The 23,961-nt window shown below is 34.1% G+C and overlaps 3 protein-coding genes and 1 long non-coding RNA gene across 10 annotated transcripts; 2 read left to right on the plus strand and 2 right to left on the minus strand.

Annotated features, from left to right (window-relative positions):
- Window positions 1-686: 686 nt before the first annotated feature.
- Window positions 687-5,734, plus strand: LOC106405436 (ATPase 11, plasma membrane-type). 4 transcript variants are annotated; one of them, XM_048747373.1, is made up of 20 exons: window positions 688-843; window positions 957-1,016; window positions 1,109-1,228; window positions 1,386-1,484; window positions 1,573-1,710; window positions 1,787-1,921; window positions 1,999-2,178; window positions 2,255-2,581; window positions 2,644-2,886; window positions 2,973-3,077; window positions 3,146-3,290; window positions 3,553-3,717; window positions 3,786-4,024; window positions 4,113-4,145; window positions 4,233-4,314; window positions 4,401-4,561; window positions 4,634-4,819; window positions 4,888-5,070; window positions 5,154-5,332; window positions 5,407-5,734. In XM_048747373.1, exons 2-20 carry the CDS (start codon window positions 963-965, stop codon window positions 5,501-5,503), a joined length of 2,871 nt encoding a protein of 956 aa, XP_048603330.1. In that variant the 5' UTR covers window positions 688-843; window positions 957-962; the 3' UTR covers window positions 5,504-5,734. The 4 variants fall into 4 exon arrangements, with proteins under 4 accessions (XP_048603327.1, XP_048603330.1, XP_048603328.1 ...); XM_048747370.1 differs by having other exon boundaries at window positions 687-843; window positions 4,113-4,314; XM_048747371.1 differs by having other exon boundaries at window positions 701-843; window positions 950-1,016; window positions 4,113-4,314.
- Window positions 5,683-8,395, minus strand: LOC125575643 (protein NRT1/ PTR FAMILY 2.11). Its single transcript, XM_048747374.1, has 4 exons — window positions 8,138-8,395; window positions 7,553-7,770; window positions 6,909-7,462; window positions 5,683-6,834 (listed from the first exon to the last, which is right to left on the minus strand). The coding sequence occupies exons 1-4, from the start codon at window positions 8,292-8,294 to the stop codon at window positions 5,925-5,927; spliced, it is 1,839 nt and encodes a 612-aa protein (XP_048603331.1). The 5' UTR covers window positions 8,295-8,395; the 3' UTR covers window positions 5,683-5,924.
- An 8,643-nt stretch (window positions 8,396-17,038) lies between these two features.
- On the minus strand, window positions 17,039-19,829 carry LOC125581620. Its single transcript, XR_007319220.1, has 2 exons — window positions 17,524-19,829; window positions 17,039-17,312 (listed from the first exon to the last, which is right to left on the minus strand). It is a non-coding gene; the product is annotated as an uncharacterized LOC125581620 (long non-coding RNA).
- Window positions 19,830-20,808: 979 nt separating this feature from the next.
- On the plus strand, window positions 20,809-22,687 carry LOC125581621 (hypersensitive-induced response protein 1). Of its 4 annotated transcripts, none has more exons than XM_048747378.1 (5): window positions 20,857-21,050; window positions 21,163-21,376; window positions 21,464-21,584; window positions 21,664-21,852; window positions 22,149-22,687. In XM_048747378.1, exons 2-5 carry the CDS (start codon window positions 21,188-21,190, stop codon window positions 22,511-22,513), a joined length of 864 nt encoding a protein of 287 aa, XP_048603335.1. In that variant the 5' UTR covers window positions 20,857-21,050; window positions 21,163-21,187; the 3' UTR covers window positions 22,514-22,687. The 4 variants fall into 4 exon arrangements, with proteins under 4 accessions (XP_048603332.1, XP_048603335.1, XP_048603334.1 ...); XM_048747379.1 differs by having other exon boundaries at window positions 20,992-21,050; window positions 21,169-21,376; XM_048747375.1 differs by having other exon boundaries at window positions 20,809-21,050; window positions 21,163-21,584.
- The last annotated feature ends 1,274 nt before the right edge of the window (window positions 22,688-23,961 follow it).

Consider the following 23,961-nt stretch of genomic DNA (forward strand, 5'->3'; position numbering starts at 1 on the left):
TGGCAACTAATTCTCACCAAAATATAAACTTGATTTAACGTTTTATCCGCTTACATTGTTGTCTTTATGTAATGATCTTTTTAAGTGTGTTAGTTGGGACAAAACTACTTCAATTAAATGTATTTGTATATGAATTTGAATCACAAGAAACATGTATGGGTTTCGTGTACGTTACTTGTTTTTGACCTATTTGCATGAAAGTTGGAGGCTTACACAAATGAAACATCTAACATAATAATGGTGTTTTGTTCTAAAAGTAATAATGGAGTTTTGGTTTTACTGATTTTTTTTGTCTAAATGTTAATTTTTACTGGATTTTTGTATTCAAGTACCTAAATATAAAGAGATCATTATTATTTTTTTATGAATCTGCCAAACATACTAGTAGCCAATAATTGCAAAGGTATAACGTTTAAAATAATCTAGCACCTACACACCATAGCACTTAATAGTTACAGCTGTGAAGACTGTAGTTACTGCTATTCCAAATAATAATCATATTTACTGCATTTCAAATAAAACCATTTCCTCTATCAAAAAGATAAAAATAAATTTACCTTAACCAAATTTATTTGAAGGACCACTTAATAATTAATTAATTAGTTAATTACCCATTGTAGTTAAAGATTTTGACGTAAAGGAGTAAAAATGTTGAAAAAGGCAAGACTTAAATTAATTAAATAGGAGAAAAAGGAAAGGATATTACAGTGGGGGCAGAGTGTGTGTGTTAGCTTCCCATACTGCCACTAACCTTTAGCGGTTTCCTCATCTTCTCCACTCTTCTTTCATTTCTTGTTTCTCTCAAACCCAAGAACACAAACAAGAAGGCCTTAACAATTACAGGTTCCTCTACACATCTAACATTTTTTTTTCTTGGTACTGAAGTTTTCTTCTAGTGTTTGCTTTTTCTGATAATTTGTCTGTTTCTTTTTTTGTTTTTTTCTTGGAGTAAGCAGAAGAATATGGGAGACAAGGAAGAGGTCCTTGAGGCTGTTCTGAAAGAAACAGTGGATCTGGTAACAGATCTACACTTTGTTCTGTTTCTATAATGTTTAAATTCTCTTGGACAAAAAGAGTCTTAAAGGTTTTTTTTTTATTTTATTTTAAGGAAAATGTGCCAATTGAAGAAGTTTTTGAGAGTCTGAGATGTAGCAGAGAAGGTCTCACTACAGCTGCTGCTGATGAGAGGCTTGCCCTCTTTGGTCACAACAAGCTTGAAGAGAAAAAGGTTATAGCTTTATGTGTCTTTTATGAATTTGAGAAAAAAAAAGGGTGTAACTTTGGATTCTATAGGTTCTGTTCTTGAATATTCCATGGCATATAGCTCCAAAAGGATTATACTTTCTATGTCTTAAGGAATAAAGTTTTCTTTTTTATTTTTGTAGGAAAGCAAATTTCTGAAGTTTCTAGGATTCATGTGGAACCCTCTCTCATGGGTGATGGAAGCTGCTGCCATTATGGCTATTGCACTTGCTAATGGAGGAGTGAGCATATTCTACACCCTCCTACATGTTTTCACTTTTTAAAGTTTAACTCTTTATTTATTTTCATTTTGTGTTGATGATTCCTCAGGGGAAGCCTCCTGACTGGCAAGACTTTGTTGGTATCATCACTCTGCTTGTGATAAACTCCACCATCAGTTTCATTGAGGAGAACAACGCTGGTAATGCCGCTGCTGCTCTCATGGCACGTCTTGCTCCCAAAGCAAAGGTTTGGTTTAACATTCTTGCTTAATGCTACTACCACTTGTTTTTTAAGCATCTCTTGTCACAAACCTTTTGTGAAGGTACTGAGAGATGGAAGGTGGGGTGAGCAGGATGCTGCAATTCTTGTCCCTGGAGACATCATCAGCATCAAGCTTGGTGACATTGTTCCTGCTGATGCTCGCCTTCTCGAAGGAGACCCTCTCAAGATAGATCAGGTTCACCATGTGTTACTTAATTACTTTAAGAATAATAATTTGTTACTGAAGCTTTTGTGAACCTTTTTGTTCTGTAGTCTTCTCTTACTGGTGAATCTCTCCCAGTAACCAAAGGTCCAGGGGATGGTGTGTACTCAGGCTCCACATGCAAACAAGGAGAGCTTGAAGCAGTTGTGATTGCAACTGGAGTCCACACCTTCTTTGGAAAAGCTGCTCATCTTGTTGATACAACCAACCAAGTTGGCCATTTTCAACAGGCAAGTATTCTTCTTCATATGGTATATGGTTTGGTTTAGAGTATATACTAATATGCTTTTGTTTTCTTGTGTTCAGGTCTTAACAGCCATTGGGAACTTCTGCATCTGCTCCATTGCAGTGGGGATGTTAATTGAGATTGTAGTAATGTATCCCATTCAACACCGAGCATACCGCCCTGGGATTGATAACCTCCTTGTCCTTCTCATTGGTGGTATCCCAATCGCCATGCCAACGGTTCTGTCTGTGACCATGGCTATTGGCTCTCATAGATTGTCTCAGCAGGGAGCAATCACCAAGAGGATGACAGCTATTGAGGAAATGGCTGGCATGGATGTGCTTTGCAGTGACAAGACCGGAACATTAACATTGAATAAACTCACTGTTGACAAGAATCTCATAGAGGTAACTTTTGGTTTGTTGCTTATTCTATGGACATTTTCTGAATGAGCACAAGTTTCTTGTAGGTTTTCACAAAGGGTGTGGATGCGGATGCTGTTGTCCTAATGGCAGCTCAAGCGTCTAGACTTGAGAACCAAGATGCTATAGATGCTGCTATTGTTGGGATGCTTGCAGACCCTAAAGAGGCAAGAGCTGGTGTTAGAGAGGTTCACTTTCTTCCATTCAACCCCACTGATAAGAGGACGGCTCTTACATATATTGACAGTGATGGTAAAATGCATAGAGTCAGCAAAGGTGCACCTGAGCAAGTAAGCTATCTATTGGTTACTATTTATACATTCTTTCTTTAACAGTTTCTTGGTGCAAATAGCTGATTGTGCTGCCAATGTCTCAGATTCTAAGTCTTTCCCACAATAAGTCAGAGATTGAGAGGAGAGTTCATGCTGTAATAGACAAGTTCGCTGAACGGGGTCTGAGGTCTCTTGCCGTGGCATACCAGGTAACTGGAGAAACATGCTTGCTCCTCAAGTTTGATACAAGATTCTAAAGTTGGAAGCCTTTCTGCAGGAAGTTCCTGAAGGGACAAAGGAAAGTTCTGGAGGCCCTTGGCAATTTGTGGGCCTCATGCCTCTCTTTGACCCACCTAGGCATGACAGTGCAGAGACAATCAGAAGAGCCTTAAACCTTGGTGTGAATGTCAAAATGATCACAGGTTAGTCCTTGGTTTCTTTGGCGTTTAAGAGCTTTGTGTTATGAACAAACGCGAATCAACTCGAAAAAAGCAAAAAAACTTAAGAGCATAAACGAATATATTGATTATGTGAATAAATAAATTTACAATCTTTTAGTCTGGTATTTATAGTAGCCTCAAAACCCGATTTATTAGTTTAAGAAACTTCCAGAATTAATACTTTGCTTCTCTCTTTTTTTTATTAATTTATGTGTCATTGCTAAAGGCTCATGACACTCTGCAGGTGATCAGTTAGCTATAGGAAAAGAAACAGGACGCCGTTTAGGGATGGGAACCAACATGTACCCTTCATCTGCTTTGCTTGGACAGAACAAGGATGAGTCTATAGGTGCTTTACCAGTAGATGATCTCATAGAAAAAGCTGATGGCTTCGCTGGCGTCTTCCCTGGTAAGGTTTCTTTGCTTTTATCCTGCATATTCAACTCAGAACTAAACCATTTTGTCATGAAACTGCAGAGCATAAGTATGAGATAGTGAAGAGACTGCAAGCCAGGAAGCATATATGTGGGATGACTGGTGATGGAGTAAACGATGCTCCTGCTCTTAAAAAGGCTGACATTGGCATTGCAGTTGCTGATGCAACTGACGCAGCTCGTAGTGCTTCGGATATTGTTTTGACTGAGCCTGGTCTCAGTGTTATCATCAGTGCTGTATTGACCAGCCGAGCTATCTTCCAGAGAATGAAAAATTATACTGTGAGTATAACCTTTCTTCTTAATCTCAATTGTTACTTTGTTTGGTAAAACCAATTAACTTGTGCTACCTTCTTGTTTTTATGGACAGATCTATGCTGTTTCCATCACAATCCGTATTGTTGTAAGTTACCATTTGAATATTTTTTTGTTTTTTTCCCACTTTCTATTACAAGTTGATGTTCATATGTATGCTACTTACTTGTTTCAGCTTGGCTTCATGCTGCTGGCTCTCATATGGAAGTTTGACTTCCCTCCCTTCATGGTTCTTATCATAGCAATCCTTAACGATGGTTCGTTCATTACTTTTTACATTCTTCAATCTAAATATCTTTAGAAGTGTTGTATTAATCAACCCTTGTGGCATTGACTCTTGTAGGAACTATTATGACAATATCAAAGGATAGGGTGAAACCTTCCCCTCTTCCAGATAGCTGGAAACTGTCAGAGATTTTTGCAACTGGTGTTGTGTTTGGGAGCTACATGGCAATGATGACAGTTATATTCTTCTGGGTTGCATATAAAACCGACTTCTTCCCGGTATAAATCTCTCTCTACTCTTCAGTGTTATATTTCTATGTGCCTCATTAACACATCAAACGCTTGTTTCAGAGAACGTTTGGAGTTTCAACCTTGGAGAAAACAGCACATGATGATTTCAGGAAGCTTGCCTCAGCAATATACTTACAAGTCAGCATTATAAGTCAGGCGCTTATCTTTGTGACTCGGTCAAGGAGCTGGTCCTATGTGGAACGTCCTGGGATGTTGCTTGTGATAGCTTTTATGCTTGCACAATTGGTCAGTGGTCAGCACTCAAGTTTATAAACTGCTGTTATGTTTTCTTGAAACCATTTTCTTGCAAACAGGTGGCTACTCTAATTGCAGTCTATGCAAATTGGAGCTTTGCTGCTATTGAAGGGATAGGGTGGGGGTGGGCTGGAGTCATTTGGCTTTACAACATTGTCTTCTACATTCCTCTTGACATCATCAAGTTCTTGATTCGGTATGCACTTAGTGGCAGAGCTTGGGATCTTGTTATTGAACAAAGGGTATGTATATCAAAGATTCTTTCCATTTATGATAGCTTTTTCTACACGTTTGATTATAATGGTCTCTGTGTATGTTTCCATAGATTGCATTCACTAGGAAGAAAGATTTTGGGAAAGAGCAAAGGGAGTTACAATGGGCACATGCGCAGAGGACGCTGCATGGGTTGCAAGCACCAGATGCTAAGATGTTCCCAGAGCGAACCCATTTCAACGAGCTGTCTCAAATGGCTGAAGAAGCTAAGAGAAGAGCAGAGATCGCTAGGTAAAAGACTCATCTACTCTACTCAAAACCTGAACATTGTTATATATATCTCAGTGTCTTTTACACTTTGATAGGTTGAGGGAGCTTCACACACTCAAGGGTCACGTTGAATCTGTGGTGAGACTTAAAGGTCTTGACATTGAAACCATTCAACAGTCCTACACAGTCTGATAGAAGCCTAGAGAGAGCCTCTCAATGTCATTCAAGAAAGTGATGTCTCTGTTTGAAACTTTGATACAAAGTTGTTATGCATATAAGTATCAATTTCCTAAGTAGTGTTTTTGTTATGTTTGCTTTCCTTTTTAAGTTTGTTCTGTTGTGGTAATGATCAGAAGTAGAAAACATAATCCTTAAAATGCAAAACAAATTGTTATTCTGTAATACATCTGAACTTATGATCTCCTTCTCCTCCACAGTGATAGAAAAAAAAAGAGATGTGATGTAATATAGCAAATCAGGAAAAAAGAAAAAGAGCTATAACAAGTATATGATTACTTAGTTTATTTCAAAGAGTCCAAAGAGTTGTAAATGGTATGAAGCTGACCAAAAACTAAGTCTAAAAGCTTCCAGAAGATGAGAAACCACATGATCATTAGACTTTGTTCTTGTCTTGTTGTTTGATCACATCTCCATTTGTTTCATAACTTGTCACTTCATCATCACTTCCTTTGTACCTATACCATCTTGACATCACCAAGAAGTAAGCAAAATTAACCGCCAAGATTCCAGCGATCATGAAGTAAAACAAATCCAATCTCCCTTTGTTCAAATCTTCAGCTAACCAGTTACCGCCAGCCGAGTTCTGCGTCGTCCTGTGTACCGTTGCAATCAAGAAGCTGCCGAGGTAACTCGAAACTCCTCCTCCGACATAGAAGATGGAGCCGGCGAAACTCCTCATGTTCTCGGGGAACTGCTTGTAGTAAAACTCCATCTGCCCAATGGCTCCAAATGCCTCGGCTACACCCGCAAGTGTGAGCTGCGGTATCAGCCACATAGCTGACATTGAGGAGATTTCTCCCTTCCGTGGCGCCATACCAAGTGTTGGTTTAGTCAATGCGAAGGTCCTCCTTCGTTCCTCGACGAAACCAGACACTACCAAGCTCAAAAAGGCGAAGAAAATCCCGGTTCCTATCCTTTGCAAGAGCGTGATCCCGGTGTCTATACCGGTGATTCTTCTCAAGGTAGGCACGAGGACGCGGTCGTAGATTATGATGAAAACAGTCATTCCCGTCATCAAGAAGACCACATAGGTGGCTGCAGGAATCACAAAACCTCCAGAGCCTAAGCGACGATCGCTCTGGAGGGCTTGGAAGACTGGGTAGGTCATTTGTTGCGTGATGGTCAAGTAGTAGATAGATGAAGCGAACCATATAGGAAGCACTCTCACAATGCACTTCACTTCTTCAACTTGTTGCATTGTACATAGCTTCCATGGATCCGTAGGCTTGCCATCAGCCTCCAACTTGTCTTCAGGAGCCAAGATCGCCGCCTTATCAAGAAACCTACCAAAAAAAGAAAGCTTGCTTTCTAAGTAAACAAAAGTGGAAAGATATTATTTATAACCGTGTGTCTTTACCTGAACTGGTCGGTGTACTTGAGCTTAGAGTTTGCGTAGTTTAGTGGGTAGTAATTGTAAAGGTTAACCCAAGGCTGCTTCACAGCCTTTAACCCACGTTTCTTGATAGCAACCGTTATAACTTGAGCTATACTAGCCAATGGACTACCTGAGGCTTTGATCTTGACATACAACTTATCACCCGCAAAGAAGATCACGCAGGCCAAGAACATTAACACGACAGGTATGGTTAAACCGATGGTCCAACTGACGTTAGACTGGATGTAGACAACTAGTGTCAGCGACAAGATCTGCGCGAACGTGAAGGTGAAGAAGTACCAGTTAAAGAAACTATCAATCCCTCTCTTCCCTGACTCGCTTTTAGGGTTAAACTGATCAGCTCCAAAAGCAAGATTACACGGTCTAATCCCACCTGCTCCCACCACAAGAAAGGCAAGACCCATTAGTAGAAAGGCTATCTGGCCGCCACTTGGGCCTGTACACGTGAGGGCTGTTCCGCATGGAGCTGGATGCAGTTGTGGTACTGCAGCAGTTAATAGTATCACAAGTGATCCCTACCAAAACAAGAACCAGATTTTTTTTTTAGGTTTATAAACCAAGATTGCTTGTGGAGGAAGAAAAGGTTATAGAGGATGGATTATTACAAGAAAACATGCGATGACCGCGACGGTTAGTGTCTTGTAACGGCCGAAGTAAGTGTCGCAAAGGAAGGCAGCAACGAAGGTTCCGAAGTTGATTGTGCCACTAAAGGCGTTGATGATTGTTGCGGCTGTGATACTCTTCATGTTGAAGACAGCAGTTAAGTAAACCAGAAGGTTTGATAGTGTTCCAATGATCCCAAGCTTCTCAAATGTCTCGTTTCCTGGTAATAACAACATGCAAGAAGAAAAGATCATAAGACTTTGACCTTAGCAACCAAACGAAGAATCAAACAAGAGATTCTTGATCATTTATGTGTTCTGAAACATCTTCAAACTCAAGATCTCACTCTTTTGGGTTAAATTACTGTTTGACTAAGTCAAAGCTTAAGACAACAACACAAAGAATGATAAAATCAAAGCAACAAAATATAGTTTCTAGAAACAGAGAAGAAAATTGTCAAAATTTAATTACAGGAAATTTCTAGAAATATAGTTTCTAAAACTTTGGAAATATACCAATCAAAGAAAATGATTTATTTTTTTATCAAAAATTTATATTTTTAATATGTTTAAAAACATATGCGTTACCTATGATGAAAGGCATGACTTTCCAGCCTCTATAAACGAGTTTGGTTTCCTGAACTTCTTCTTCAACAGAATCAACCGCCGTAGCAGAGCCGTCGTACACGGCGGAGGAAGGTTTCTGATGATCGGTGGACTCAACTTCCAGAGGCTTTCTCTCCATTTTGCTACTACTGAAGCAGTTTAAAGTTGTATTTTCTTTATTTTGTATTGTTGTCTCAAAAGGCTAATAATGATGACTCTGTTCTTTCTTCATCTTGGAGTTGTCTCTATATATAGTGGTAAAGAGGATGGTGGATGTGTCGGAATCTAGACAAATTGGTAATTTGTGAATATGGCCGTGAAAGAGAACTGTGTTAGTGATTATAATATTGGTTTTAAATTAGTTTATTAAAGTATTTTTGTTTACAGAATTTCTTAAAAAAAAGGTGAAAATGTAGATTCCATTACAAGTGTTGTGGCCCCATCATAATCACTCACTCTTTAATAACGGCACGTTCTTTTAAGCTCTCAATTTGTTTTCCATCATCCATTTTCGTATTTCATTTATCTCTTCTTCTTCTATTTTTATGCTTTTTATTTGTCTTCATTTAATTTTAACAAATATATCATTAATATAAGAAATATCTCAAGAACATGCTCCAATATACCTTTTATTTGGATCTTGTACCTTTAATAAAATACCAGAGGAAAAAAAATGCTCCATCTTATGAAAATTGACTGTTTTAGTTTCCTTTTTATTTCATATAATATAATGTTATATATATTTCAGTTAGTCCTTGAAAAAATGCTGAAGTAAATGAAACTAAATACTAACAAATAAGGTTGAAAACAACTCTTAGATATTTTTTTGTATATATGAAAACTTAAATCATGAAACAACAACACTTTCAGAATCATTTAGTTAAGCAATGTAATTTTTTAACATCGTTTGCAGCTAATGCAAAATAAATGAAATAAATGATGGTAAACAACAACAAAATTTTGTAGTGAGCTAACCTGAAACACACATACAAATCTGTCTTAATTTCTATTCAATAGCGAATCTTCCACTATTTGATCGGTCCACCATGATTGGTTTAGTCAAATTAGTTGGTAAGAGATTATGATCTTCTAAAATTTGTATCTGCTAAAATTTAATGTTGGTGGATTGCGGGAGAAAAAGTCAGACAAAATTTCTTTTAAAATCCACTAATTTTTTTAGCCCGATTTATTGGTTCTTATTTTTATTTTTGCTCAAATCATTTATTGGTTCTGTTCATTGAAAAGGTCAAATTTTGTGTAATTAGTAATCCATTTGAGCTTGGTTTTATTTGAGTTGAGTTACTTCCTGTTTTTTCCACTAAAAGGCAATGAAAATTTTAATTGTTTTTTCTCTATTTTTGAATACATCCATAAAAGGCCAGTTCTCTACATTTTTCAGCAAATTGATGAAAATTAAATTAGTATCCTGGGAGATGTTAGTAAAAGTAGACCAGAATGAAAAAGAGAAAAACTGAGATGTTAGTAAAATTAAGTAGACATGATACCAATAAGGATGGTCTCAATTTCCTCACCTTGAGCTTTCACAATTCAACTTTAATTTCTTCCATTTTACCAATTTGGTCCACAACTAAAACCCTCAAGCAAGAAATGCAGTTAACAAATTTTTTTTAAAAAAACTTCTGACTAAAGTTCAAGTATTTTGGAAAAATCCTATAGTATTTGGCCTCGTATTATTTTCATAAAAGAAAACTGAAATTATAGATAAACGAAGCCATAGAGTATGATTATGCATTTGTGAAAGAAAATAAACTTCCTGAATCCATCTTAAATCAAGATCACTTAGATATTGACATATTGTGTCTCTTGTGTTCCCCCAAAAAAAAAAGATAATGCGTCTCTAAGTAGCTAAATCAATTAATCATGTCTGCGACACCATCGTTACCTAATTAAAAGATAATGCGAATAAGATTTGAGAAAATGACGTTTAGAAAATGGTGTTTCTAAGTCGAAATGCATTTTATTTTAAAGCCCCAATTTACATTAGATTTTTTATATGTACAACTGAATTCTAGAATGCCCAAGTTTAAGGCTAAACATAACTAATCCAACCAAGTCATGATACTTTGTTTCTTTGGTCGCCTTGTAAACTAATAAAAAAAATGTTTAAGATTTAAAACAAAAATGGTCGTATCGTTGGATCGATTTTTTGCAGTTTTATTATTACTTTATACTAAATATATTTTTTTTTTCAGCAAGAAGAAAAAAAACCTGATTGACTCGGAAAAACGGTCATGTCTACTCTAGTACTAATAAATTTGTTGTTCCGTATATGGTAGTATTTGAAGTCAACTAGGTAGTTAGCTTGGTAGGCCGTTACACAACATCTTTTGGAACTATACAAAGAGAAGTCAAACTTTTTTTTAGGATGAAATAGATTGAGTATATAAGCAAACATGTGGAGCAAGGGATCTACTCCCTCCGTTCCATAAAGACAGTTTTTTTTAATTTGTTTTATAAAAATGTATTTTTTATGTTTTTTATAAAAAAATTGTAAACTTTAAAAAAATTAATTGATTTTATTAAATTACTATTGATTACAAATTATTAAAAATTATAGAAAATTATCAAAAATAATACATTTACTATGATAGTTTAATGTGTATTTTTTTAATATGTGTGAAAATATTAAAAAATCTATCTATGTGAAACTGGAGAAGTATATAATAAGAAAATAGCAAAAGCGTTATTTCTTCAACTGCTAAACCGCCGATGAGATAAAAGAGTTGGAACGTGACTTGATAGTAAGTGGTATACCGTATACGTATCTACAAATCCAGTTCTTGCTCAATTCGAATTGTTGAATCAGATTGCTAGAAATGTTCCAAAACAAAAACGAATCGGACTACTAGCTCAAAAATAATAATAACAACGGTGTAGTTTGAGAGCAGACCACACACTCGAACACATACGTATATACATGTAAGAAATAATCGTGTAAGCAACTACGCATGCGTTACATATGAAAAAGACCACCGCAAGCGTTGAAAACTTCGCTCATTTAAAGACTCTCTTTAGTTAGTAGCATTAATGTGTTTCAAAAAAAAAGGTTAGTAGCATTAATATTAGCAATTAGTACCATAAGGTTATGCTTGATCTATATTATTTATTTATTTATATATACACACATTAGTAACAAAAATCTTTACAACATAAATTTATATGTTTTCATTGCTATTAGAATCGCACCGTAATTATCTCGTACGTACCCATTGTTTTTCACATTTTGTTTTTCCTTTGCTAGCTTGAAGATTCGCTTTAATAGTTTCACACTCCAAGATAAATTAGTGTCGTTTTGCAAAATGATATTTATGGACGATTTATAGGAAATACTTGAGTTGAATAGTTTCAAGTTCTGATCACGACTCTCGCTGTGTACGCAACAGTAATTCTTATTGCTGTTGAATTATTGTGGACTCACCCCAGGCTCCAATTTACTTGTAGATGAAATTCATGGGAATGATAATTACATTTTAAAGATCTACTGATAATAATAAATTCATTTCAGTTCGATTTAAAGATTTGTCTATTGAAAAGTCGAGAAACTGTATATAGTCGTAGACCAAAATATTTCAATGAAGAGATCATTCTTATTTTAACAAACCCTCTTTTATAGCAATGTCATTTTTTTATATTTTTGCTGTACAAAATATCGTTTTATGCTGTCAAGGCAATATGTTTAACCCTATTAATTTATCCTTTTATTTACAACAACGTAAACAGACTTAAGACTCGGCTAATCAAGAGGGGGAGTCCCTATTAATTTATCTTATTAACTGGAAATATACTAGTTAACATGCATCATACATTTTTCAAACTACCTCATTCAAACTCACAAATGGTTCCCAGTTTAACATGTATTGTACAAGATTCTCTTAAAATATATAATGTATTCGATTCATAGGCTGTATAGTATTGTTTACTCTGAATTTTGGCACTATCGAGTCAATGCTACAGCTACAATATTGAATCTGTTTCTTAAATAAAACCATAGTAAAACATAAATTATTTGATGAAAGCTAACACGGGGGACATTGTTTTGTTTTCTTGGGCTGACCGCTAACACGGGTTAAACATTTAAATCGTCTTTTTTTTCATGACACATATGGTATTATATTAGATTGTATAACAAGAAAAGGACAAATGTATTAAAATTGAATAAACAAAGACAATGGGTTCGGCACTGACGCGGTTACAATAATTTGAAGTGAGACCAAAATTGTACAAGCAATTATGCAAGAGTCAAACCTTCATGCTCATTACACACACTAACACATAACTGCCCAGACCTTTTTCATATAGGGCCATTTTCACGTGGCCATCCTAATACATATGATATTATCTGTCAAATAAAAATTACCTATATTCTGCATTTCTTTGATTTGAGTGATTTCAACCTGTAGATGAAGGGGATCGCAATGAAAAGCAGTACACCCTAGTGACAAGTGACAACTTGTTTTTAGGCTAATAGTTGAATATCAAAAGTCAAGAATAAAGTGAAAACCAATCTATTATTGTTTTTGACATTTTGTATACGGCTGGATTTTTAATCATTTAAAGTTTCGTACTTATACATCATCTCTGTAAGTCTTTGATCGGTTTTGTACAAGTAAAGTGTATCGTATACAGTATGTAGTGTTTCAGTAAACTACAATCATTTGTTTCAAATGCACACTTGTCTTGTCTATGGATTCGTATTTTTTATAATGTTTAGTTTAATTATATAATTGACAAAGCAAGCATCTGAACGCAAAAAAAAATTATCATAAACGTTCAAATATTTGGTATAAATTATGATTTTACAGAGTTCTGTGTGACTACAAAGTTTTTTTTTTTTTTACTTCTACAAAGTAATCAAAACTTTAAACCGTTGACGATTAGTCCACCATATGTTTTTAGTTTGAGCGGTTCACACATTTCCTTGATTTTATATTTATGCAATGATTTACAAAGAAAGTGACTGGCATATTTTCAATCCTTCTTGTAGAAGAACAAGAAAACACTACTAAAAATACAATCATACCACAAGGTTCAGCAGAAACCTATACAGTATATAGGGCTGGGCATAAAATCCGTAACCCGAAATCCGAACCAAAAAACCCGATCTGTACCCAATCCGAAATGTAAAAAATACCTCAATGGATCTTGTACGGTGTTACAAAATATAACCGAACCCGAAGTGTTATTAACCGAATCCAAACGAATAATCCGAAAACCCAAAAAATCAAAAAAATATCCGAACAAACCTATTCGAATGTTCATATTAATATACAATATAAATATTTAAAACATAAATATGTACTTCAAATATTCAATTTCATATTTATTTGGATATGATATCTGACAATAAATACTTTAAAATTTAAATAATTACCTTAAATACTACATTATATAAAAGAAGTATATATTTCTTATGTTTTACTTATAAATTTTAAATTTTACTTTGGATATATCTGAACCGATCCGATATAACCCGAATCCGAATGATATATGATTACTTCGGATATATCCGAACCGATCCAAAACTGAAGTATTATATTCGAATCCGATATGTACTTATAAATTTACTAGAATGGGACCTATGAGGTGTTACAAAATAGAACCGAAATCCGAGTCCAAACCCGAACGCCCAGGCCTGGGCTGTGATCCGATTAAGCTTTCTTGCAAAGTGCAGTTAATGATAAAATTGCAGTCCAACAGAAGTGGAGTATCAATCTTTTCGTTATTGATTTTCAATCATCAATCTTTTTTGTTGGAAACACAATAATCATAATGTGGTTTCTTCCCAACTATATGGCTCTTTTTAGGAAACATAAAACAATACTCATTACAAAATTAGCATAATCTGATTTAAGTTTCAATAAATACTGCTTTACATTGTAAACGTACCGATAGTATTATTCGTTGTCCGCATTTAACTTTATAATAACGATTTTTTTTTTGTAAGACTTTACAATAATGTTGTATTGATTAAATAGAGGCATCGATCTATTCAAATATTTCAAGGTTTTTCTAAAAATAAGTTTTCAGAACCCTCATGTGTCATCTATAATTGATTTATTTATTTTTTTGGTTACCTATTTGAATCTAATAATCTTTTTTTTTGATCAAATGAATCTAATAATCTAAGGTTTATTTAAATTAAAGATAATATTTACTGCCTTGCAAATTTTAATAAAATTTATAATTTGTTTATTTTAATAAGCCATATTAAGTGTATTAGTATATATTCTATCGCAATTACTATATATATATATATATATATATATAACATCTCAATAAGGTATCCAAACCTACCCCAAGGAGGAAAAAGATATAAAATTATGATCGTGGCAATGAAAAAGGCAAGAAATTGGTGTCAGCTTTTTGTAATGCACATCAAAGATCCGATCAGTAATATTTTAGGTGTGATTTATAATGCTAGCTTTTGATATTTTTGGGTTGGTTGGTGTTCTTGTCCGATGATGTTCTTGCCCACATTTTAGTACCATACCCCTCAACAACACTGATATATTGCTTCTTTTTCTTTCTGATTTCGGGTATAACAATGCAACATCCCTTTAAAATATAGAACCTGATTATGTGAAAAAAATGATTTTGATTCTACTAATCATCAACCAATATTCTCTGGGGACAAATTATGAAAGTCTTACAGAAGCTGGTCGAACAAATTTATAATTGACAAAACAATATTATCTTAAGTATACGCACCTGATTAAATGTCACATTTTCTTTACATTAGCTAACTAGTCTGATTTGTAAAAAGGATCAGTGACTTGTGTTTTAGTCAATTTCGCCATCTATATTGTTTTCACCTGCCATTTAAAACATCACTAATTCACTACACCTTTCACCACAAACAAGATGGGAATCAAGTTGTCGGGATTTGCATATTACTAAATTATAGAATTCCTAAATGCTAAAGAAAACGCACTACACATTCTACCCTAAGAAAACTTAAAAGCAACCAAATAACATTAACATAATATTAAACCAAATAGAATAATAATGTATATATACATTTTTATTTGTATAAATGTATAGTATCACGTGAATCACGTTGTAAATGCAGTAAAAGCGCATTACGTTTAGATGTGGATGCATTTAGCCCGTTTAAGTTTATTTTAGAGTTGATTATGTCGACGAGTACGTTAACCAGTGTATCAGATAATAAGTGGGAGTAGTTTAATAAACCATAAAGTGAGAGGAAGAGGATCGCAGTGCGTCGCGTTTTAGCAATACAAATGGTATGGGAGAGAAGAAGAAGTGCGAGTCGTTTTCACCAATCCACTAAAAGTGATTCTAAGTCAAAATATTCAAAAAGCGAGTGCGATTACGTTTATCCAACGCCCAACGCGTTTCCATTACCTTTTTCACCTTTCTCTTAATTTTCTCCATATTTTTGGTGGAACATTTTTTTGTGACAATTTGATTATTGCTAAAAATTATATACTATACTATAGATGGGAACGTAGTCTAAATTAAATGTATTTTGTTGACAAAAAAAATTAAATGTATTTTACAATGGTGAAAATAAATTGGAAGGTTATTGAGCGGATGCCCTTCAGAAAATGGTGAAAATAAAAGTAAAAAATAGGTTTATTTATTGCAAAAAGCGATAGAACCTTCGACATGTGCTTTCTCTGCAACTTTTTATAATAAAGACTCAATTTGCCTGTTTCAGAGTACGTTTCTACAGTTGTCCAATAAGACCACCACTTGTTAGAGCCTTTTTATTTCTATTTATATATGTTCATCTTATGCGTCTAAGAAAAAAACACTTAAATGGTATTGCAACCGAAAGTGTATACCAAGTATAAATACCCTTCAGTCAGAGATCTCTAGCATCAAAATTCATAAGTATTATTGATATAAATTTTACCAAAAAAGATAATAGGTCCAATGAAATGTTGCGAATATATGCTTAAAAGTAAGGTTATATTTCTAATATGCAGTTTGAAATAGAATGGGTAGCAATGTTCTATTATGGTTGAACACGAAACATAAGCACGACGTTTTTTCTTTTCTTTTTTCTTTTAACATAAGCACGACGTTATCTAGTATGTTAGGCATAACCCGCATGACCTAATGTAAAATATCGAACCTTTGAATTATTAAATACGTGTGTTTCTAAAACACAATACAAAACCAATACGTTGTTCGTTAGGCCCCATATGACCCGGTATAATCGGGTCAAAAAGACTCCAAATCTACTGGTTTTTAAATACTGCCTATGTACCTTAAAGATATATATTCTAGAGAAAAAATTTGTTTTTCAAAAATTTATTTTTTACATTTTTCAATGCATGTTTTATTAACTAATTGCAAACTTCAAAAATCTTAATTGCACTAATTGATTTTTTATTGGTTTAAAATTATGGAAAGAAGATAAACACAAAAAATTATGTAAATTTAATATGTTTTATTAAAATGTGTGAAAAAACTAGAATATGTATTTTTTTAAGAACAGAGGGAGTATATCCTAAGGAATTTCTTGTTAACAAAGTTGGCGTGTAGAGATAATGCTGAGAGATAGAGTAGATTGGTCCATATTTTGATTGATACTCTTGTATATGAAAATGCCACTAAAGATATATACAACCACACTTACAAATGATGAGTACTGAGTGGAAGTTCGAGTTGTATAAATTTGAAATTCGAACAAATATTAAAATTGTCAATAACCATTAGTCCTGGGAAGCGGGTCAGATCAGCTCCGCCCGACCTGTTCCGCTGCGGGTTTGATTCATTTTGTCAAATTTAAAAATTATCCGTCCAACCCGCCACTAGTTTGTTTGGAAACCCGCACCCACCCCGCATTAATCAAGCGGGCAAGCGGATACCCGCATCAATTTAAAAAAAAAAAATTTAATGACCAAATAAAAACAAAAACAAACACACAATCAAGTTTTAACCCGACAAACACCAAACAATAAGCTAAAGATCTGACAAACACACAAACCATAAGTTCTTGTTCAAACTAAAATCAAACTTGAAAACAAATTACATAGAGCTTCTATGACAGAGGTCTTCTTTCTTCCCCTGACTTGAATCCTCAAAAATTTCATATGGTAAACTGCCCCCTTATACCAACACCCGGATTTACATAGATCTCCTGTTGTTTTCTCCGTCACAATACCTGTAAATAGACCAGACGAGGGATGAGAACTCAACACCATCAGAGACAAACTCAGATAAACAGAGAGTCGTGAAAGAGACAAGGAGAGATATAAACTAGAGAGAGAGAAACAGAGTCGTGAGAGAGACAACAAGAGAGCCAAACTAGAGAGTAAAGAGAGTATCGAAACAGAGAGACTAAGATAAGAGCCCTAAGATAAGAGCCAATATACCTGGTTTATCGAGCAGGACTCAGCCGTGAGAGAGACAGAGAGTCCAGGGAGAGATCGAAACTAGAGACAGAGAGATGAGACTAGAAAGAGACTTGACAGTCGACGATTTTGATCTGCAGAGAGTCAAGAGAGCGAGAGACTCAATTTAGGGTTACGGAAAAGGGAAAAGAATACTAGAGATTAGGGCTATTGGATTTGTTTTATCCCTTAAACCAATGAAAACAGCACAAAGTTACATCCTAAAATTAGAAAACGACACACACTAACAACCTAAAACACAAAAACGACGCAAAACAAAACTAACAAAACAACATGTTTTCAATATAAGTGGGTGCCTGCTAACCCGTTTCCAAAATTACCATACCCGCGCTCGTCCCGCTATTTTTTTACCTGATCTGCATGACCCGCCATTTATAAAATCAGATTTTGGTTAGGTCTGCACCCGTCCCGCAGCGGGCCTAATGGGGCGGGGCCCGCGGGTGAAGAATCAAATTCCCAGCGCTAATAACCATCTTAAATTGCATGTTGATAAGATTCTAACTTTTATGATATTTAAATCTTAGCTATGCTCATTTATCTCAATCGCCGCATAGCAAGCGATAAAGAGTTTATTAGATCGGTGACTTGTATACGGTTGTATCTGATCATCCATTTGAAAATTCTTGAATTATTACATTATTAAGATCATTATCGTTATTGCTATTAGTAAATGCCCTGATTTAGTAATAAATTTAACAATACCAAACGAACATGTTCTTGATTCCTAAAGTGATGGTTGATATATGTTTACTTCAGTCTTTTATGGAATCACTTCACCTTTCACTTTAATGGTTTTAGTATCATGAATTCTTTTTGACAGCCGAAAAGCTAGTTCTAATAAATTCATTTTCCTAATGTTCTGATGCTTGCCCTAATTATTGGCTCTCTGAATAATCAAGACCACAGAAAATTTAATCACTTTTCACTTATCTGATTTATTTTCTCTAAAGGTGAATCCACATGTCGAGTTATAATTAGTAATTATTGTGTTGTATAATGCATACTCCATTAAGACTGGTCCAAAAACTCTATGCTTCGCTGCCGTCCTTGGTCCAGTTTGATGAAGAACAAATTTTTAAACAACTATAATTATCAATCAAATCGATTACATGAAAGTAAAATTTGTTTAAATCACAAAGGAAGCAATGTATTTATTTAAGAAATGCGTGTAACTTTCACGTGCAAGCACTTCCAGAGGTTCAAAATGTAATGGAACAATGCTTTTTTTTTTTTGGACGTCCAGTAATGGTACAATGCTAGTTTAGGTTTCTTAACTCGTTTTTCCTTTTTCGTTTCTTTATTCTATAGCTTTATGTTTGTTCCAATTGAAAATGTGGTCGTTGTTTTGTCAACAAAAATGTGGTCTTGTCTAATATCACGAAAACGATATGTTTTAACATATCTCGTACTGTGTGACAAAAAGGAACATATATAACTTGTACTAATTGTTATAATAAAGTCCGATGTGTTGTTCTTCAACTTTGAATATGTGCCACTATTAGTTAATTTGTATAACAAACTCATAAAATATAGTGTCTGTAATCTATTATCCATACGAGTCAGCGCTACGTGACTAATTTGAATTATAGTTACATAATCGAAAATTTAGACGAAAATATGCGGATCTCCAAAACGTAGAAGTAATAGGTTCAAATGTTTTGATGTTCCGACATCAACTATATATGGTTTTATGTAAAGTTCCACCCTACTTCTAATATATGTGTATTTCAATTACATATGTTGATATGTTTGCTGTTTGTCTGAAGATCAGTTTGTCAAGTTTAATAAAAAAAACATTTGGTTAACACATGACCTGAGTTTTCACCCTCTGATATAAAAGTATATAATAGTTTTTTTCCTCTACACAAAAGTATAAAATACTTCCAACTTGTACAAGTAATGGAATACTGAATATCATGTCACTATAACTTTAAATTAACGCAAAGTGTAGGTGCAAAGAACCATGAATAGTAAACATATTGTAATTAAATATGTTTGAAAACGGATAGTAACGAATATTAAGATCAATAGAGTACTGGTAGTAGTAGCAGCAGTGAGGTCCAGTCAAAATCATTTCCAAGAGAAAGTGATCGTGACGAATTACAGACAAAGTGATCGGAATATTTTAAAAAAAAGAAGAAGAAGAGAGGATTACGAATAAGTATGGTAAGTTTTGAACCCATTGTTTCTCAGTGGAGAATTTTAATTAATAATATTAAAAATAAATATTGATTTCAAATGAAATTATAGTCCAATTTTTTTTTTCGTTTTCTAGGTGTACGTTAATACGGATTTGAAATTTTTTTTTTTTTTTGAAAAAAGGTTGGATTTGTAAAGTTTTTGTACGAGTAATCAGTTCATCGATCTATAGAATAACGAAAACAATTATTTAATAGGCCTTTTTATAAGTAATATAGCAAATATATTCCAAGTGTTTTAAAAACCGCTACGTTAATCTTTACGTGATATGCATATACAATAACGAAAACAATGATCAACTTTGTTGCATATCGAAGAAAAACTGTTTTTATAAAACATATATACAATATAAAGACACTGAAACTGAAAGGAAAACTGCAGAAAATAACTTATAACTCAAAAAGAAAAGAACCTTATATAGTAAACTAGAGTTCGAATTGTACCCCAAAAAAAAAACTAGAGTTCGAATCTAACCGAATTATATTCCAATAACTTGGTTCGATACCTCGATTTTCACTAAACGAATTAACCGATTAGGCTATATGCTTGATTCAACGAGTTAACTTTTTGTTGGACAATTAAAATGGGCCCGAACATGACCAATGTAATAACCTGAATGGACTTTTTCATTTGAATGAAACAAGTCCAACAAAAAAACACCAAAGTGCGTACCCGTCCAAGCCAAGCCTTGAGACATTGTCACCTAAGGTACAAGACGTGATGAAGCTTCTTGGTTATTTTTTTTATACAAAGACTGCAAATGGAGCTTTATTTGGATAAATACTGAAGAAAAAAAAGAAAATCAATTGGTATGAATTTCTTTTTCAGATGTAAATTTGGAATATTCTTTGAGACCTCAATCTAACCTACTCAACAACAAAGAAAAAAACAGCTCACTTACCCTTTAATATAGTTCTATAAATTGAGACCCAATGTTTATATTTATCACATATATAAGTTACATAACAGAAACCGTTGAAACCAATTATTATTCTTAATCTAGTTAAAAGCTAGTGAATAATTAATTAATTGCCATATTATTTTCGGTACCCTATTATTTTACTCAAGATCCTTGGGTTTTATTGTAAAACTTAAATTCACACCGACACATTCTGTAAACTTATAATAGATACTGGTAAAAATAGAAATACAAATTAATCTTTACATTAAAAAAAAACAGAAATAATCATATCTTAACATAAAGATCTTCTCTGCCCTCTGAATATAAATCATATCAGCTCGCTGAAATTATCTGTTACTTGCAAAATCAAAAGACACGATAACTTTCGGTAAACCCTGAAAATTCTCTTTTGATCTTCTCTTCTCTTTTAGGGTTCTAAATTTTTAGGGTTACGTAAAACCTTTTGAATTCTCTAACTTTTTGTTTTTTTTTTCTTAAAGGATTAGAGATTTGTAAAGAAAAAAGATGGGTAATTTATTCTGCTGTATCCAAGTCGACCAATCAACAGTAGCCATCAAAGAAACGTTTGGGAAGTTCGAAGATGTTCTTGAGCCTGGTTGTCACTTTCTTCCATGGTGCCTTGGTCAGCAAGTTGCTGGTCACCTCTCTCTAAGGCTTCAGCAGTTAGATGTTCGTTGCGAGACTAAGACAAAGGTTTCAACTTTTTTTTTATCTCTTGGCAGAGTCTTGATGGGTTTAGGTTTAGTACTAATCTTGTTTCGTGTGTTTGTGTTGTTGCAGGATAATGTGTTTGTTAATGTTGTTGCGTCTATTCAGTACCGTGCCTTGGCTAATAAGGCTAATGATGCGTTTTACAAGCTTAGTAACACTAGGAGTCAGATCCAAGCTTATGTCTTTGATGGTAAGTTTAAACTTTAAACAACGTTGATTTAGAAAGTAATGAATATGTTATTGAAAGTGACTTTTATTTTTTTCTTCAGTGATCAGAGCAAGTGTCCCGAAGCTGCTTCTTGATGATGTCTTTGAGCAGAAGAATGAGATTGCCAAAGCTGTTGAAGAAGAGCTCGAGAAGGCAATGTCTGCTTACGGTTTTGAGATTGTGCAAACTCTCATCGTTGATATTGAGCCTGATGAACATGTCAAACGAGCCATGAACGAAATCAACGCTGGTAACAAAACCTTCTCATCATTTGATTTATAGAATTATTAATTCTTTCTTGTCTAAAAATTCATATCTAATGGTTCAATTTACACGCTTAAAATTTACGCAAAAATTTTAACTAATAATTTATTATTTTTAGTCAAAATCTAAATTGTTTAGTATAAACTATGAAACAATTAGAAGTTTCACTTATTTTTAAAATCTAAATAGAACAAAAAAAATATCTAGAGAATATTAAATTGCCATATTATTTATACTTATTCTTCTTTCTTGTATATTTGACTTCTTGCTTCTTGTTTATAGCTGCAAGGATGAGATTGGCTGCAAACGAAAAGGCAGAAGCTGAGAAAATCCTGCAGATTAAGAGAGCTGAAGGTGAAGCTGAGGCCAAGTATCTATCTGGTCTAGGTATAGCTCGTCAGAGGCAAGCTATTGTTGACGGTTTACGCGACAGTGTCTTGGGATTCTCTGTGAATGTGCCTGGGACAACTGCTAAAGATGTGATGGACATGGTGCTTGTTACGCAGTACTTTGACACGATGAAGGAGATTGGTGCCAGTTCCAAATCTTCCGCTGTGTTCATACCTCACGGACCAGGAGCGGTTCGTGATGTGGCTACTCAGATCAGAGATGGGCTCCTTCAAGGGTCCTTTGCTGAGCAGTCTTGAATGTGGATGTATTGAGTTTATGTTCTTGTTGCTTTTGCTAAGCTTATGGTTTGACTTAAGATTGGAGTGCTAACTTAGCTTTATGTTTTTTTTTAATTAATTTTTATTTCAACTATTTGTGTGGATTGAAAACATATATTATCATTATATTAGTAACAATGTTTTTTTTTTCTTCTTATTCTGTCAATTTAATTTCTATTTTCTAAACAAATCAGATAAGATAAGCAAAGTCAACAACGAAGGCGTTGAATGGTGTCCATGACCATGTACTTAAGAACTTGAATGATTTTATCTCAAATTGTGGACCATTTACATATTCATATAAGTGTAATGCGTCAAACACGTTATTTTCCAAATGAAGCTTTTTGATATGATCTAACGGCTAATCTGATCAGTTTCAGTTGAATCGCACTTGGTGCTAAAAAGTAAAGAGTAGACGACTTCTCAACATCCGTTTTGTTGTGTTTATATTTTATTTTACTAGTATATATAAGTTACTAAAATTAACGCAATAAAATGCGTTTATCCAAGTACTTTCACCGCAGCTCTAACTTATTATTGTTGATAAATTCTATAGCTAATATGTTTCTTTCACGTGTAGTCATTGGCATTGCCGAGGTGATAATTAAGATGTTTTGTTTCATTACCTATGGGTGTTGAAATCTCATAGGAAACTTCATTCACCATGCCCACGCTATTAGTGCCATTTCCTTATAATGGCAACTAGACATTGGCATTGTCATAGGATTTGCAGGGGCTTATAAATAGGATCAATAATACATCTCAGAAAGACAAAAGGTTTCTTTTCACATGGTGAGAATCATATTGATATGAAATGATTCTGAAATTTTAATAGTTATATGATGGTGATGTATGAAGTTGGCACGATGCTACCTACTAGACCTAATAATAAACGATTATAGATGCTAGCTAGAAGTAGAAATTTCAGCTTTTTGGTTATTAGACATTGAAGTGTGTTATTGTTTCCATTTTCATGGTGTAATAATTAAGTTGTCATCTTGTCCTTCAGTATTACTCTATATTTCAACTCAATTTCCCTCGGAATTATTTTACCATCGTCTTGCATGGTAAAATATTTTCTTACTTAAAAAAAAAGATTTTCTTACTTTTTTTTATCACCACTTTTGTTTTGTTAACGTACCAAAGTATCATTCTATTGAGTTCGTTTAAAGATAAAGAAGATATCATCATCTTTCTTAGAGATGAAGTTCATTAGATTGTAAGATCAGCTGATCCATACGAATGCATTGTAATGGTCTTGAATTATTAAAAACAGAAACCTAAAGTTCACAGACTTACGAATGTTGACATCAGAATTACCAAAATATATTAAGCTGAAAAGCATAATATTACAAAACATATGGTTTTTGTACAATTTACAACACGTAAAATAAACAAGCAACTCTGGTTGGTAATAAAACCCCAAA

Source organism: Brassica napus, chromosome C2 (assembly GCF_020379485.1).
Source record: "Brassica napus cultivar Da-Ae chromosome C2, Da-Ae, whole genome shotgun sequence".
In the NCBI taxonomy this organism is placed as follows: Eukaryota; Viridiplantae; Streptophyta; class Magnoliopsida; order Brassicales; family Brassicaceae; genus Brassica; species Brassica napus.

Coding starts and splice junctions, on each gene's coding strand:
- LOC106405436 (XM_048747370.1), top strand. CDS start 963: ATGGGAGACAAGGAAGAGGTCCTTGAGGCTGTTCTGAAAGAAACAGTG. Junction 2,582..2,643: donor TTGACAAGAATCTCATAGAG/GTAACTTTTGGT, acceptor AGTTTCTTGTAG/GTTTTCACAAAGGGTGTGGA. Junction 3,718..3,785: donor CTTCGCTGGCGTCTTCCCTG/GTAAGGTTTCTT, acceptor ATGAAACTGCAG/AGCATAAGTATGAGATAGTG.
- LOC125575643 (XM_048747374.1), bottom strand. CDS start 8,294: ATGGAGAGAAAGCCTCTGGAAGTTGAGTCCACCGATCATCAGAAACCT. Junction 7,463..7,552: donor CGGTCATCGCATGTTTTCTT/GTAATAATCCAT, acceptor TTGTTTTGGTAG/GGATCACTTGTGATACTATT. Junction 6,835..6,908: donor AAGTACACCGACCAGTTCAG/GTAAAGACACAC, acceptor TTTTTTTGGTAG/GTTTCTTGATAAGGCGGCGA.
- LOC125581621 (XM_048747375.1), top strand. CDS start 21,188: ATGGGTAATTTATTCTGCTGTATCCAAGTCGACCAATCAACAGTAGCC. Junction 21,585..21,663: donor CCAAGCTTATGTCTTTGATG/GTAAGTTTAAAC, acceptor TTTTTTCTTCAG/TGATCAGAGCAAGTGTCCCG. Junction 21,853..22,148: donor CATGAACGAAATCAACGCTG/GTAACAAAACCT, acceptor TCTTGTTTATAG/CTGCAAGGATGAGATTGGCT.